Source organism: Chaetura pelagica, unplaced genomic scaffold (genome assembly GCF_000747805.2).
Source record: "Chaetura pelagica isolate M959 unplaced genomic scaffold, ChaPel_1.0 scaffold274, whole genome shotgun sequence".
Lineage (NCBI taxonomy): Eukaryota > Metazoa > Chordata > Aves > Apodiformes > Apodidae > Chaetura > Chaetura pelagica.
The window spans coordinates 1079267-1093807 of record NW_009952983.1 but is presented as its reverse complement, the minus strand read 5'-3'; the positions used below and the strand labels follow the sequence as shown (position 1 = coordinate 1093807).

The 14541-nt window shown below is 43.8% G+C and overlaps 1 protein-coding gene across 1 annotated transcript in view; it reads left to right on the top strand.

Moving 5' to 3' along the window:
- Positions 1–14541, top strand: part of KTN1 (kinectin 1 (kinesin receptor)) — a 54248-nt gene that overhangs the window by 24694 nt on the left and 15013 nt on the right. Inside the window, 16 exon segments of the mRNA XM_009996449.1 lie at positions 1124–1158; positions 1278–1368; positions 2283–2351; positions 3211–3248; positions 3933–4023; positions 4182–4250; positions 5829–5866; positions 6518–6608; positions 6714–6791; positions 7687–7724; positions 8711–8801; positions 8900–8968; positions 9391–9428; positions 10355–10445; positions 12459–12545; positions 14364–14453. Of these exon segments, the coding sequence (XP_009994751.1) occupies positions 1124–1158; positions 1278–1368; positions 2283–2351; positions 3211–3248; positions 3933–4023; positions 4182–4250; positions 5829–5866; positions 6518–6608; positions 6714–6791; positions 7687–7724; positions 8711–8801; positions 8900–8968; positions 9391–9428; positions 10355–10445; positions 12459–12545; positions 14364–14453 (1104 nt within the window).

The window sequence follows — 14541 nt, the reverse complement described above, 5'->3', positions numbered from 1 at the left end:
ATGTTGGGGTTTTTTCCCCCTCCCCTGAAGGGGTGCTAGCTTAACACCAGCACTAACTTCCATCTGCAACCCCTCTTTGTTTTAATGGCAATTTTCTGGAATAAAAACACAAACATCTCCTGAGCAGCCAGCCCTTCCAGGGGACTGGACTTTTTACTGGGCTCTGGGGTGAGTAGAGTAAGATCTTTATCCTACTTGTTTTCTTCCATCCTGGAATGAATTCTCAAACCAAAGAACAGACTGATGGAACAGGAAACCTGTTCACATTGTGATCCCTTTTGTCCCTCCTCTTCCATATTTTTGCCCATGGCACACCTGCTGCAGCCTAACTGGTGCTCACACAGGATGCTGCAGGTTCAAAGCTGTCGTGTTGCTCAGCCCCATCTTCTTTGAAAGTGTTACCTGAGAGAGCTCTCATGAACACCCCTGACTTTGTACCATTGTGGAATTAGAAAACTTCCTGCAACACTGGAAAAAGTCTTGCAAGACAGGAAATTAATTTTCTTTTCTGCACTGGTGTCTGCTAGCCAGCAGCTCTGTTGGGAGCAGCTCCCTTTCTCCTGGCAGAGAACCAGATTTGCAGCCTTATTCCCCTGGGTCTGGCTGGGTTGGGATCCTGTCTGAAAAAGTGGGGCTGTTTTTCCTTGGCAGTTTTTTTTTTCTTGTGTGGTCTCTCACAATGGGATGTTGTTCATAAATCATAAGTGATTTTGCTAAGTGAGCCACAAGTGGAGCTTGTCATCTTGATAAATACTCAGAAGAGGCACATTTTTCAGGTAGTAAGCTGGCTACTATGGATTAGATGCTGCACAGTGCCTGGCATGCTTGGCAGTCCCTAGGATCACTGGGATCCTTTGTCTCACTGCATTTTTTTTTTTGCCAGAACTCCTGTAGTCCATCAGTGTAGAAGTATCAAGGCAGAGGGGCTGGTTCTGTATCTCCCCTGAGAGACTGACATCTTCCCAGCATCAAACACACATGCCAGGACGACATTCTGTCCTGATTTTGTTTTCCCTTCTTGATTAGTGTGATAACTAAGGTTCTGGTTAACTTGATGCTTTCCAGTTGTTTCTGTTTTTAAAATCCTAAACCATAATGATAATCCTGTTCTGGTTTTTTATAGGCAAACAAAGACTTGTTAGAGCAGATGGAAAGAAGGTAAGAAACTTTCAGAGGCTAAAATAAAAATCCAGTTTTGTTGGCAGCAGTTACTGTTGATAACTAAACTCCATTCAAATGTTAACTCTTTTTCCTAATACTCATTTTTGATTTCTCAGCATGAGGGAGAAGGATGATAAAATCAAGACAGTTGAAGAGCTGCTTGAGGCAGGACTCATACAGGTGGCTAATAAAGAGGAGGAGCTGAAGGTAAAAATCTCTCATTGTCTTTTCATGGGGAATCAGAGGTTAAGTGCTCTTGTGCAAAGTGTGTATTGGAGTGCTCATAGTGCAGTCTGAGATAATTCCCTTTGACTGGGAAAAGCATCTCCTGAAGATAAGGTTAAGATCTTTTTGGTAAGATGAGCTGAACATGAGCTTTCGTGTATAGTAAGTGGCTGTTCTCTGTTTAGTCTAGAGCAGGTTTTGCCAGGATCCTTACCTAGTCTGTTGAAATAGAGTGCCTGTATCTCCAGAGCTGTATGTGTGCCTTAATCTGCAACAAATCTGTCTTCAGGGAAGGATGTTTTGTAAAAGTGGGCAGTATGGGGCTCTTGCATGTCTTTGTGTAGTTGATAATCTGAAGGGTTAAATGGATCATAAACTGGTGACACTTCTGGGATGACACTAAAGGTCCTTCCTGATCTTTGTAAAGAAGCTAATGGTGAGAAATCTGAAAAGCTAGTACAAACAAAAACCCCAAACCCCTATCTCTTTTCCTCTGAGTTTTGCTGGGAAGCTGTGTCCTGTCTACCTGAACATAGCCAGGACAATGCTGTCATTTCTTAAAGTTCCTGAGGTCCAAGGGCATTGCTGAGACCCCTGAACTGGAGGGGGGTGTGTGTGTTTGTACCCTAGCAGACTGTCCATTTGTTAAACAAAGATGGGAGCACCTCACCTTGTTTCTCTGAACTCTAGCTTCCTATAGCTTGAAGTCCACTCTGAGGTGTCTGTAGTGAATAATTAGTTCACTGAATACTTTGGCTCCAACTGCTGCAGAGGGGATCTCTTTCAGGCTTTCAAAGGCTTTCACTTTTTCTAGAAGAAAAGACTTTCCTGTCAAGCTTAACACTTTTTTTTCCCCAACAAATGAGTCTTCATTACCTGTATGTCTGCTTTCAAAGGCACTGCAAACAGAAAATTCATCCTTGAGAAAAGAACTTCAAAGTCTGCAGATTCAGCAATCAGAGCAGGTAGTACTTTTCATCTAAAACTTTCATTACACCTAAACTGAATCTGAAAGAATCTTGCTGTGGTTGCAAAAGTCAAGGGAAAAAGGTGGAGATGTCTTTGAAGCCTGTTGGCAAAGCAACCTATTTTCTTCTAGGGCTGGTCTGGAAGCTGATGCTTCTGTCAAATACTTGCTTTGCAGAAGTGGCAGAGACGTGGCAGATGTAAAAGCTCCAATCAGCAGTGCTTCTGGGTTGGCTTGAGTTGGCCATGTACTGATGTGGCTGTGGGTTGCCCTTCTCCAGAAGCCTGGCTGCCCATCCTGCAGCAGCTTCATTATGCATATTGGAGCTTTCTAATGTTAATCCACACCCACACAGCTGTGACTTAGTTCCATCCTGGTTATGTCTCTGTTCAGTGGCACTGCCACGGTATCATTTGTTTTGATGTGCACTTGGTGGGATTGGGAAATGCCTTTCCTTGTCATCCAGCTCTGCTTGGGCAGCTCAGGAGAACACTTAATTTCTAGAAAATCATTTGTGGGAGGGCAGAAGCACAATGATGGTGGAGGGGTATATGGTAGTGCCAGTGTGGAGAAGTTAGCTGGTCAAATGCTGGTCCTGAGCCTCAGCCTTTCCTGGTAAAGATGGTGTGGGTTTGCTTTTGTTTTCCTGGAACTTACAGAAGACCTGGTTTTATTGGTTTGCCAAGAGCTGGAGGCCAACAGCTAATTTTCTCAGGAGCAGCCAGATAGATAAAATCTTTAGGCTGCTACATAGATTACCCAGTGCCAAAGAGCTCAAGCTCTCTGCTCTTACCCCCCAACACTTGCAGATTATTTTTCTCCCTTGTTTTTCTGAGTCAAAGCTCTGTTTTGAACAGGTTTCCTTCCAATCACTGGTGGAAGAACTCCAGAAAGTGTAAGTTACTGCACAAATTTAATTCCTGATGGGTACTTCTGTCTGTCTTTATTCTCTGACTTACAAGTGTTTTGCTTCTCTGAAACCATTTGCTTTTAACTGTGGGAAGTGTGTGTGCATGTCAGGAAGGATTATCACTTTGGAAACACATCAAGTCAGATCAATATCTGTGTAGAAAATCCAGTTGCTTCACTGCTAAGCAATTAACTTCATAAACCTAATTTTGGCTAGATGAGGAATTGTGCTGAATTATCAGATAATTGTTTTTCTCCAGTAGGCCCTCTAAAAGTAGTGAGTTGGTTGGTTGTTTGGTTTTTTTTGTCTGTGTATTTGAATTGATAAGTAATTTACTGGAATGTCCAGTGAAGGCTGAAGTGTGTGTCATTCCAGGGACTCTTGATACCTTAGTTTGCATTTTAGGCAGTATCTGTTTAGCATGTGAGCTACTGGCTATACAAAACTAGCATGTTCTGCAATATTCCCAGTCTTATTCTTCCTCTTTGTTTCTCCTGCTTGTTCTACCTGGATTTGGGATTGCAGTGAGCAATGGCACCTGCAGTAGTAGGAGGCCTCACTGTGGATCCCAGAGGCTGCTGATGTGTTGTGGCAGCAGAACCAAAGCTTGTGCATTTCCTCAAGTAGCACATTTGTTGAGCTGGCTGATCTTGTTCCTCTGCTCTTAAGGATCCATGAGAAGGATGGAAAAATAAAATCAGTGGAAGAACTCCTACAAGCTGAAATCCTTAAAGTAACAAGCAAGGAGAAGACTGTCCAGGTATCTCTCTCTGCAACATCTCCCTTCCTCTCTGTGTCTACTGACCACCATTCCTTTGTTGCTGCCAATCATTCGATCGTGATCGATTGTGTAGCATCCATTCTTGTGGTGTTTTTGTGTTTCCATTGTCCAACCCTGTCTGTTTTGTCATTGAAAAGGCCTTGACACAGGAAATACAGGCTCTGAAAGAAGAAGTAGGAAATTCCCAGCTTGAGATGGAAAAACAGGTAAAATACTTCAGTGTCAGCAGTGTGAAACGGCCTTGCGTTGGATGCGCTGCTCACTCATTGCTGTTCTGGTGTCTGTTCTTTCACTGGTGAATGTCATTGGGTAAGGGAGCTTTTTAATGGCAGAGCTGCACTATTCTGGGATGTAAAGCCATAAGTATGTAGTATAACCACTGCTGTCCTCCTGAAACCACATTCCTCTGGATGCTTTTTGGATTTCTAGAATGACATTTGGCAAGAACTGCTATAACTTAAAGCACTGGAGCACTAGCTCTGGCTGGGCATCATATTGCATACTGTCCTGCAAGCCCCAAACCCTGGGATGTCCTTTGAGGCTGGCACCTCAGAAATCTCAAGTGCTGAAGGTGCTTCTCCTTTTGTTGGCCTTCCTGTGTTGCTAAAACAATACTACAGGCTCAAATAGTGTCTGGTTTCCAGGTAAACCAAAGACTGTTTTCTTTCCAGTGTCCAAAGAAAGTCTGTCTTGGCAGAGGGAAGTTTTCCTCTAGCTCTCAGGAATGCAGAACTGGGAGAGTACTGGCTTTTTTGGCATACTTGCTGTCTAGCATCCAAACCAACAGGAACCTACTCTTCCCTAGGGAGCCCATTCTGGAAGCAGCTTCATCCATCCATCGTGCTGTCAGGAAGTTTGCTTGTTTGTGTGGGGTGTGTGGGTTGTTTTGTTTGCACTTTTTTCAGTCTTTCTAGCTACTTTCCAACATGTAACCCCCTTTTCTGCTTTCCTTAGAGTTAAAGTTTTGTCCTTTTTAGGCAAAGCTTTACAGAACGTGTTTCTGTCTTGGGCTCTTCCTCCAAAGCAAATTCCCAGGAACTGGAGGAATTATTTCTGTTTCCTTCCCTAGAACTGACAGAGCACAGAATAAAATGCAGTTTAGAGTTGCTGTCTTTGGAAAGCTGTATATGAGGGATGCTAGCTCCAGAGGTGGTGTTTTAGGCACCTTATTCTGCTTACAGGAAACCAGGAGGGTTTGGGGAATGTTGTGTTGTGGTGGAGGACTAAACTATGGCTGTTTGGGTAGACAGTTATCTGCACAGATGGCCACACTCAGCCACTTTTATGCAAAAGGAAATAGTGTCACTAGATCTTGGTTCTTCAAGCCCTGTTCAGCCTTGGAGTGGGAATTTAAGGGAGTGCTGATACCGCAGAGAGCACTTCAAAGCACTTGTGCAAAGGTCTAAATGACCAGGGATGATCTCTGATGTGAGCTGCAGTTGCTAATGAGGTGGTTGTCATCATCAGTGTCTGCTGCTTCCTTTGCCTCTCTCATGGAGGAAGGGTGCTCTGGAGGGCCTGCATGTGTTCCCATTTCGATTGTTTTCTGCTCTGGAAGTCACCACATTTGAAATGTGGAGAAATTAAACAGTGGAGATGCTTCAGTTGTCTTAATTTATTTTCCCACTCAAAAAAGGGCATTTTTATGCTTATGTAACTGTAACAAATAGTGCCTATTTTAGTCATGTCTAATGGCTTTTTCCCTGTATTTCTCCCTGGAGCAGTTTCTAGCATTTGTGTCTCTTCCATGTGCATTGAACTGAAGTACTGATTATTTTCTTTAGGTGTCGATTACATCACAAGTCAAAGAACTTCAGACTCTGTGAGTACAGTTGTTAACATGTCTGCTCTGCCCTGTGCACCCCTTGCTTCCCCTCTCCAGTCTATTTTAATTTAAAATGTTCTTGCCTGGTGTCTGCTCTGCATAAAGAGCATCTTGGTAGATGTATCCTTAATAAATACCTGGTCCTGTCTGAGGCAGCAAACAAAGTCAAGTGCTGCATAGCTTCATGAGCCCAAATTAACCCCTACAAGGGGTTAAATTCAAGGCTGGAAGGAGGTAGGCAAGGCACTGTGGCAAACTTACCTTGGTAATATGTGTGCTGTATCTGGGAGTGAGTGAAAACTGAGTCATCATGGTCATCAGTCCCTCCTGTCCCCAGCTGGGGAGGAGACAGGGAGTGTTTTCAGATGAGGAGGGCAGATGTGTGTGCAATCCCTGTGACATATGTCAGGGCAGAATTTGTTGGCTTTCACTTAAGGAGCAGGTACCATTGTTCAAGGGCATCTTCTGATAACCCATACTGAAGTGGAAGTGTTCACACATTGATTTTAGCAGGTGAATTGTTTGTGCCTTTGATCACATAGTTTGCTTTTGTTTGTTATGTGCTGCAAAGCATAGAATGTATTTTTTTCCCCTCAAATGGATAAAAGAGCAAGAGTTTATGCTGTGTGTCTGTGTTTAATGGTACAGGTTGAAAGGGAAGGAAAAACAGGTGAAAACCATGGAGGCCTTATTGGAAGAGAAGGAGAAAGAGATTGTTAAGAAAGGAGAATGGCTGCAGGTGAGTTTCCTTGGTATATAAATGTAAATATATTGCAATATTTCTGGCTGTAGAAAAGTTAATTTTACACTTATAAACTTGCTTTTTTTTTTCCTCTGTTCAAAGGGTCAGAAAGATACAATTGCAGAATTAACCAGTAAAGTTCAGCAGTTAGAACAACAGAACCTGCAACAGCTCCAACAGGTATGGCTTGCAGAATGGGTGTAGTTTGGAAGTGCTTCTCAGTTCAACTGGAACATGTTGGTTTTGTTTTCTGCCTCACAAAGGGTTTGCATTGGATTCAACCTACAGAGCTATTTTAAATCCTACTTCACTAAACTGGTAGTCTGCAGTGCAGAGAGCCCAGTAGCTCAACTGTGTTCATCCAAAACAGGTTTTACACAGATAACAAGTTCTGAGAGTTTTTGTTTAGCTGGGAGATACTGTTCTTAAGGAGGAGCTTTAATGGTCTGAAAACTTGGAAGCTCCTAGGCAGAATCATGGCTGTGTTGTAGGTACCTCCTTGCCACACTGAAGCAGAGTCTGTAGAGTTATGGTCATGGAGGAACTCCTGCTGTAACTGAAGGAAGCAGCTCCTCTTGAAGTAGTCAGGCCTTGCTGTGGTCCCTTACCTGCTGAAGAAGTTGCAAGTGGTCAAAAATCTTTTGGCTTTTGATTTTTTGCACTGGACTTGAGAACAGGAGAGTGGGCATCCTTGAAGCCAGGTGTTACTGAATACAATATTTCTTACAATAAGGTGGTTTTCTAGCTCAGTTTGGTTTTTTGTCAGTGATAAAGAGGAGAAACTGAGTTGCACTGGTATTTTGGGTGGATGCCTAGACAGGCATTTATCCCAGGGGGAAAGTGGAAAGGAGAAAAACTGGCTGGTGTGAAGTTTGGGATGCTTGCTGAAAGCTGTGCTTCTAAAATCCATGTTGTGTTTAGATATTCTTGGAGCAATGAGTGATGCAAAATTTCTGGTATTTCTTTGATAAACATCTTGCAAGCTTTATGGTGCCCCAGCTCCTGCAGAGTTGCTGTGAATTTGAAAGCTTTGCTGTGTCACCAAAGTGAGGGTGAGAATTGCTTTGTTTTTCAGGTACCTGCTGCATCCCAAGTCCAGAATCTGGAAAATCTGTGAGTATGCTTTGTAGCAGTTTCTCAAGTGCCTGCAGCTAATATACATTCAGTGCTGGTGTTTGTCTCAAACTGGAATGTATGAATTGGTTTCAAGAATGTTATGGGTTTTGCTAAAATCGGCTGTTGGTGCTGCTGGCTGTGCAGCAGCCAGCATGTCTGGTGTCCCTGCTCAGTGTGCCAAAGCTGCAGGGCTCTCATGCTTTGCACAAAGTGAATGATGACCCAGGACTCTACAAATGAGTGAAATTGCTGCTGATTCTTACATCTGGTGATGTCTCCTGCTTTGTATGTTTAGAAGAGTGTGGATTTAAGTGTCTGTGGCTGACTTGGTGAAAGCAATAAGCAGATCCCCTTTGCCATTCTCAATCTGAGATGCAACAGCCAATTCTGCAGCTCCTGCTTTATGGTGAAATGCTGCCAGATTTCCCTTTGTTTTGACTCTGCCTTGTCTGGCTGCTCTAAGTCAGAGAAAAGTTGTATGAGACTGCCAAAAAGGGCTCTGTCTTCAATGAGCTGCCCTCCCAGCAGGGTTCATGTATACCCAGTACGTGGTACCTGGGGCATCCTCACCTTTGGGAGACTGTCCCTGGCACCTCCAGAGCCATCTGGTTTGCCACATTTGCCCAGGTGATCAAGGACTTCTTGGCTCTGGATGCTGTTGAGATCAGCTATAACTTAATGTATTTGCTGATTGACATGTGAAATGACTAGTCTGATCAGGCCAGTTCTTAGCAGGTGAATGTTTGCAAAACATCTTGTTGCAGCTGGTGTGTATTTTTGTTAGTTTTCTTTGTTTAGAGCCATAGTGCAGTGTTTGTTTGTTGCTTTTTTCCCCTCCATGTTGTGTTCTGCTTTTGGCTCATCATTATATATAGCATAACAAAATCTATCTTCTACTGCTGAAAACTGCCCCAGCTAGGCTGTCTCCCTTTTTAGCATTAATTGTTACTTTAAACCTTTTTTCTTCTAAATCACCTCTGCAGCTTGAAAGGGGAAGAAGAACAAATGAAGAAGTTAAAAGCTGTACTGGAAGAAAAAGAAAGAGAAATTGCAAGCCAAGTGAAACAGTTGCAGGTGAAGTTTCAGAAGTGTCTGCTGTTGTAAGGAGGGTGTGTGTTGTGAGTGTGTATCCATATTTACATGTACATATATTGCTTCTTTTGTCTCAACAGGATGTGCAGAAAGAAAACGAATCTTTCAAAGTTCAAATTCAAGAACTAAAGCAGGAGAATTGCAAACAGGTACAGCTTCCAGTTGCAGTATTCAGAATTCAAAGGGGAGGGTGGTAGCTTGTATGGATGATGTGGAAGACCAGTGGATGCATTGACCATGCAAATCCAGAGACAGCTTGAGGGTTGAACTGTGCTCAGCCAGCTTTTCTGGCTGTTGCCTGTCTGTTCCTGCTTCCAAATTGTGGGAATTTCCAGCCTTGTGCTCTTTCTTGTGCCTGCTGAGTTCTTGTCTAGCTTTTCACGCCTGTCTTTCCACACTGTATCACAGCCAGAGGTTCTCCTGGCTGAAGGAGGCTGGACAGGACTCCCTGAGAGGCCAAGGCTGCAGCTGCTTAGTGTTGCAGCAGTGCCTGGTTAACAAGGCAGGTCGTGCCCTCTGCATCACTCTCTGCTGCTGATCTGCTCCTCATAAGTTTCTGATCTGTTTGTAGGCATCTCTGGCTGTCCAAAGTGAGGAGCTTCTGCAAGTGTGAGTACTGCCAGAAGTTGAATGCAATAGCTAAGTGCTTCATTTCACTTACTGCTTGTGAATTTTAAAAGATGAAATAAATGCCAAATGTACAATATCAGTGTGTGAGAAGTGGCCAGTAAAAATCTTTATTATCTAATAAAACTGGAACACAGAGATTCTGCTCTCACTAATAACCTCCAGCTGCAGTCTTCTTCCAGTATGTTGTGCCCACAATGTAAGTCAGCCATGATGGATTTAATTTTAATGCATGCCAGCTTAGCTATGTCTGAAGAGTTAAATGTTGGTGTTTCAAGCAAAAGTGACAGGCTTTTTTTCTTGGAACTTCAGCATAAAGTCTGAGGGTTGTTCATACTATAAAATTGTCTGGTGCAAATCCTGTCCCAGGGAAAACCTCAGGGGTAAAAGTGTGTTATCTTGTGGAGCTGAAGCACACTAAAGAGCTCTATGGAATCTGATGCCATGCCAGCTTATACTGTGCTGCACAGTTTGCTGCTGTCATGCATTTTTGGCTGGCTGAGTTATTTTTCTTTTAAGACAAATCACTTCTAAATTGTGGACTAGGTGCTTGAACAAAGAATGCTCTTATCCAGCAGGCAGTGCCTGGTTTGTGGCATCGTACAAGTGTGGGCTGGCTGACTTATCCTCAGCTAATGTGTTGCCTTTCCATGGCCTTGATAAACGTGTGCAGATGACTGTTGTAGGCAAACAACAGCTTCATAGTGGGCTTTGCTCTGGCAGCCTGTGGATCACAGAGCAGTGGGAAGTAAGCAGTGCTGCCAAGTCAGCTAGAGCAGCTTTCCAAAGAGTGTGTGTTGCTGAAAGGGAAGGGAAGTTGTTTAGGTGTATGAAAGGGTGTCAGTGCTTCACTTGAAATTTCTTAAGTGTTTTCTGACTTGTTTATGCTTCTTTTTTTGCTAATTCAGGGTTGCAGGGAAATAGAAGGAAATTGCCAGTCTCCAAAATGAGCTTGCCTCACAAAGAAATGCTTTTGAGCAGCAGAGGAAAAAGAACAATGTAAGGAAATTCATCCAACACCCCCCAAAAAGACCCCCCTAAACCCCAAAGAACAACCCAGACCTGTCTGCACAGAGCTCCTCAATGCCCAGGACATGCTGCTAAGAAAATGTTTGACAGTTGTCTGCTGTATTTTGTCCCCTGGACACCCCTCTTCTCTTGGGAGTGACAAAGCATGCCTTACTTTACTGCTCCAAGTTTCCATTGGCTCTTTGAGTTGCTGATTTGAGGAGAGGGAGGAGACTTGCTGGGGGACACATCCCATAGCAAGTTTTCAGACTTGGATTCCAGCCTTGCTCAAAAACATGTCCATTGCCAAGGGAAGAGAGGGCTCTGGGGGAGGGATGGTGGGAGAATGAAGAGGGCTGTGCTCTGACTAAGTTATGGTCCTGGTGTGGGTATAAGGGAGGAGGCATTGCCTTCAGGGCTCTCAGATCTGCCTCCCATCCCTAAGAGTGTCTAATCCTGATCTTCTGAAGGAGGTGAAGGGCAGTGAGCCTTCCTTTACAGCAGCTGCTGATAGTGCAGTATGGGTTGTTTGTGGGTGGAAGTAAAGATTGTATCTTCCAACACAGAGCTGTGAAGTTGCCTCCTTCTAGTCTATTACCTGTGTAGAACAAGATAATGGCACCTTTTAAGTTATACAGAAGAGAGTTGTTAAAATACAGGGGTTTTAGTTCACCTACCACTCCTTGATAGCCTATAAAATCCAATGAATACTGTGCAATAAGCTTTATTGCTTAAAAGTGGGGCAATATAAGAAAGATGTGCAAGGAAAGTACTGAGAAAGTGAGCTTTTGAGCAAGTAGTCTTGCTTAAGAGCTGGAATAAAGCAGAGGAAAAGTTACTGGGTGTTTCTAGAAGACAAATGAGCTGAGAAGGTAGAACAGATGTGTGCCTGTTTCCTGGGGAATTGCAAGGTCTAAGTGCCCTTGGTGCTGCTAAGGGCAGACCAAGCCTGTAGGTCCCAGCTTTCCACCTCACAATTTTATCCAATCTTGTTTTTAATTCCTGTGAAACAGCCCCTAGGACAGCAGGGAAGTGGTAAAGTAAAACCAGTGTAGGTACATGCTAGGATTTGGATACCACTTGGTGTGGTGATTAAAACAAGAAAAAACAGCCTCTCAGAAATAGCCCCTTGGAGGGTTGAAAAAAAGCTGCAGTGTAAGTCCCAAACATCCTAATCTCCCCACAAGGCCCACCATCCTTGCTAGAGAAGAGCTGAGGCTCTTTTTATAAGAGCTTTCAGCCTCCTAACTGAACCTGCATGTTGATGTCTTGTGGAGTACATGTTTGATGACCTCGCCAAGAAAGATGCAGGAGCGCAGAACGGCACGGTGGTGTTTCCATGCGGGTCTGAGGTCTGCTCATCCCTGGGGAAGTTCCCAAACCTCCCAGGAGGGTTGGTGAGCAGCACACCCGTTTTCTTTGGGCACAGTTGGAGAGAGCTGCATGGGTAAATGCTGCAAACTAAGGCCCCGAGCTTGGTGTTTCTAAACTCAGCCCTGGCATAGTAGCCTTGGGCTGAAGCCTGAGGATCTCCGCAGCTAAACCTGGTTGCAAGATCAGAGGCATGAATGTGTGCACCTCCATCTACACTGGGGTCCATGCTGGGTTCTGCAACGTGACATGCCTAACACTCTGTTGTGTCATCTGTGGTTTGGTGTCTGTGTTCCTCACTACTTTTGGAAACTTCCCTCTTTCTTCTTACAAACGCAGTCAAAGTGTGGGGTTGCTGCGGCGACACGCTCCGCAGGGACACTTGGATCAGTTTTGGACAAGGGGGCAGGTTGGGTGGAAATTGGCAAGTTTTTTTATCCCCCCCTTTTCATTCATGCTCTTGGAATGTCACACTTGTTTTTGCTAGTGTATGTCATCCTACCAAAGTCACCTCGCAATAACCAGCATTTAAATGCAAATGGTGGGATATGGTGCAAAATAGATCTCTGAAGTGAAAGCGGAAACAGTTTGAATATTGGCTGAACTGAAATCATTCTTTCTAAAAATGATTAGGACCTTCGGGAGAAAAACTGGGAAGCCATGGAAGCATTGGCATCAACTGAAAAATTGCTGCAGGACAAAGTGAACAAGACTGCCAAGGTTGTAATGTTGACTGCTAGAAATTATCGTTAAGCTAGAAGCAGATCTGCAGCTGGTTTTTTTTTTTAAATGAAATGGAGCCATTTAACTTTTACTGCAGTTTAAATATAGTCTGTTCTGAGTGATCATTCACACACTCACCTCTGCTTCTTCCTGTTGTCTTCAGGTGTCTTTTTTTTTAATCCTTAGTTTGTGGGCATGCTGATTTTTTATTTCTGTTTGCCTAATTGTTAGAGCTGTCGTGAGTCTTTTGTTACTTGTGGGGAGCACTAGAATAGAAACTGCTGGTGAGCAACCTGCTTTCTTCTACTGGGCTTTTGCTGGGCATGAATACATTTATTGGACCCGTGAAGAACTAGGACTAAATTATCATTTAAAAACCTGGAAATTTCTCAGGAGAACTGTGTCACCACAGCTGTGAATTTCCTCCTTGAGAGCATACGAAGCTCGACAGGTGCTGTCAGAGCCGATGTTAAAACGATACGGGCTGCGCGTCGCTCTGAAAGGAGCTTGCGTTTGCTTTGAGCCCCATTGGGTGGTAATTGCCACACTGCAGAATTCAGAGGAAGCATCAAAATAATAATAATAATAAAAAACAAGTCAGGTAGCTAGAAGCAGAGGAGCTCTGATCTGGGATTGTGCATCTGTGTTGTGGAGGTGTCTCTGCTCGGCCCTGTGTGGGCACAAGTTGTGTAGCTGCTTTTGCCGTGTGCTAACGCTTGCCTGCTTTCTCTTGCAGTCGGACCACTTCATCAAACAGCCTTTTGCCACTTCTTGGTGGCTCCTAAATTGCTGCAAACTAACACACTTAGCCCAGCTTCACAACCTAATGTCTCCTGTCTCTTTCTGTCTCTGAATCTCCACCTCCTAATGCCACGGGTCTCTTGCCGCAGAGGAACTCAGAGCAGCAAGGCGCAGTGACACTGATGGCAAATTGAAAATGAAACCAAACTCAAAATATTAGGGAAGGATTTTTGCTGAAAGCAAAATCTGTGCAAGGTTTCACACTATCTGCATTTACACTTACATGGGAGCCTGAGCTATGGCTACATTAACCTAACCTGCCATAAGCAAATATCCTGTGGCTGCTCTGCTTTTAATGTTCAATGGAAGTATAGAATCTGTGGTGCCCTTGGCTCTGTGTTTATATTCACAGAGCAATGACAAAGAAAACCTGGAGATTGTCACACAGCTCTAATAATTGTTTCCCATTGCACCCAAGCTTGGGGAAGGAGGATGTAAGGAATCTCCCTCTTGAGTACTTCAAAGTTATATTAAGAAGATAGTCTTGCTTTCTTGGCCTGGTTCAAATGTGCATTGACACAAAGTTTCATTTTGACTTAAATTCTCTGGTTTTGATATGGTAATTTATGGTGACTTTTCCCCCCCACCTACCATTGTTTAAAATAAGTATGGATTTTTAAAAATAATGGTTGATTTGGCCCAGCTTCTTTTTTTGAGATCGCTCAACTTGAGTGGCAGGGTTGGTGTGATCTGTGGGTGCAGTTACTCAGTACAGTGTAGTTTGTGTTGTGTTGTGAACAAGTGAATGATGCTGTGATTTCTGTATAAACAGGCTAGACTGGAGGAGAATTTAAGGAGATAAAAGCTTAGGCACTAACAAATGTGAAGGCCAAATTCTGAAGCAATTTGGTGTCAATTTTTGGAAACAACTTACTGGCAATCTTAGGACAGTGCCTTTCTGACTTGAAAAACGACTTTCTGGATTAAGTAACTTATTGTAGGCATAGAAGAGGCTATGGCCAGGTCTGTGTAGGGTGTTGCCCAATTTTCATATGGGCCCTTCTCTTGGTTTAGGAGAAGCAGCAGCATTTGGAAGCTGTCGAGGTGGAGACGCGCAAGCTGCTCCAGAAGCTGTTTCCTAAAGTCTCTCTCCCTTCTAACATGGTAAGAGAAGTGGCTCTTCCTACTCTATGGCTGGGAACCAGGGAGCTCTGGTCCTGCTGCACTGGGCAATCTGGAGCATTTCCCTACC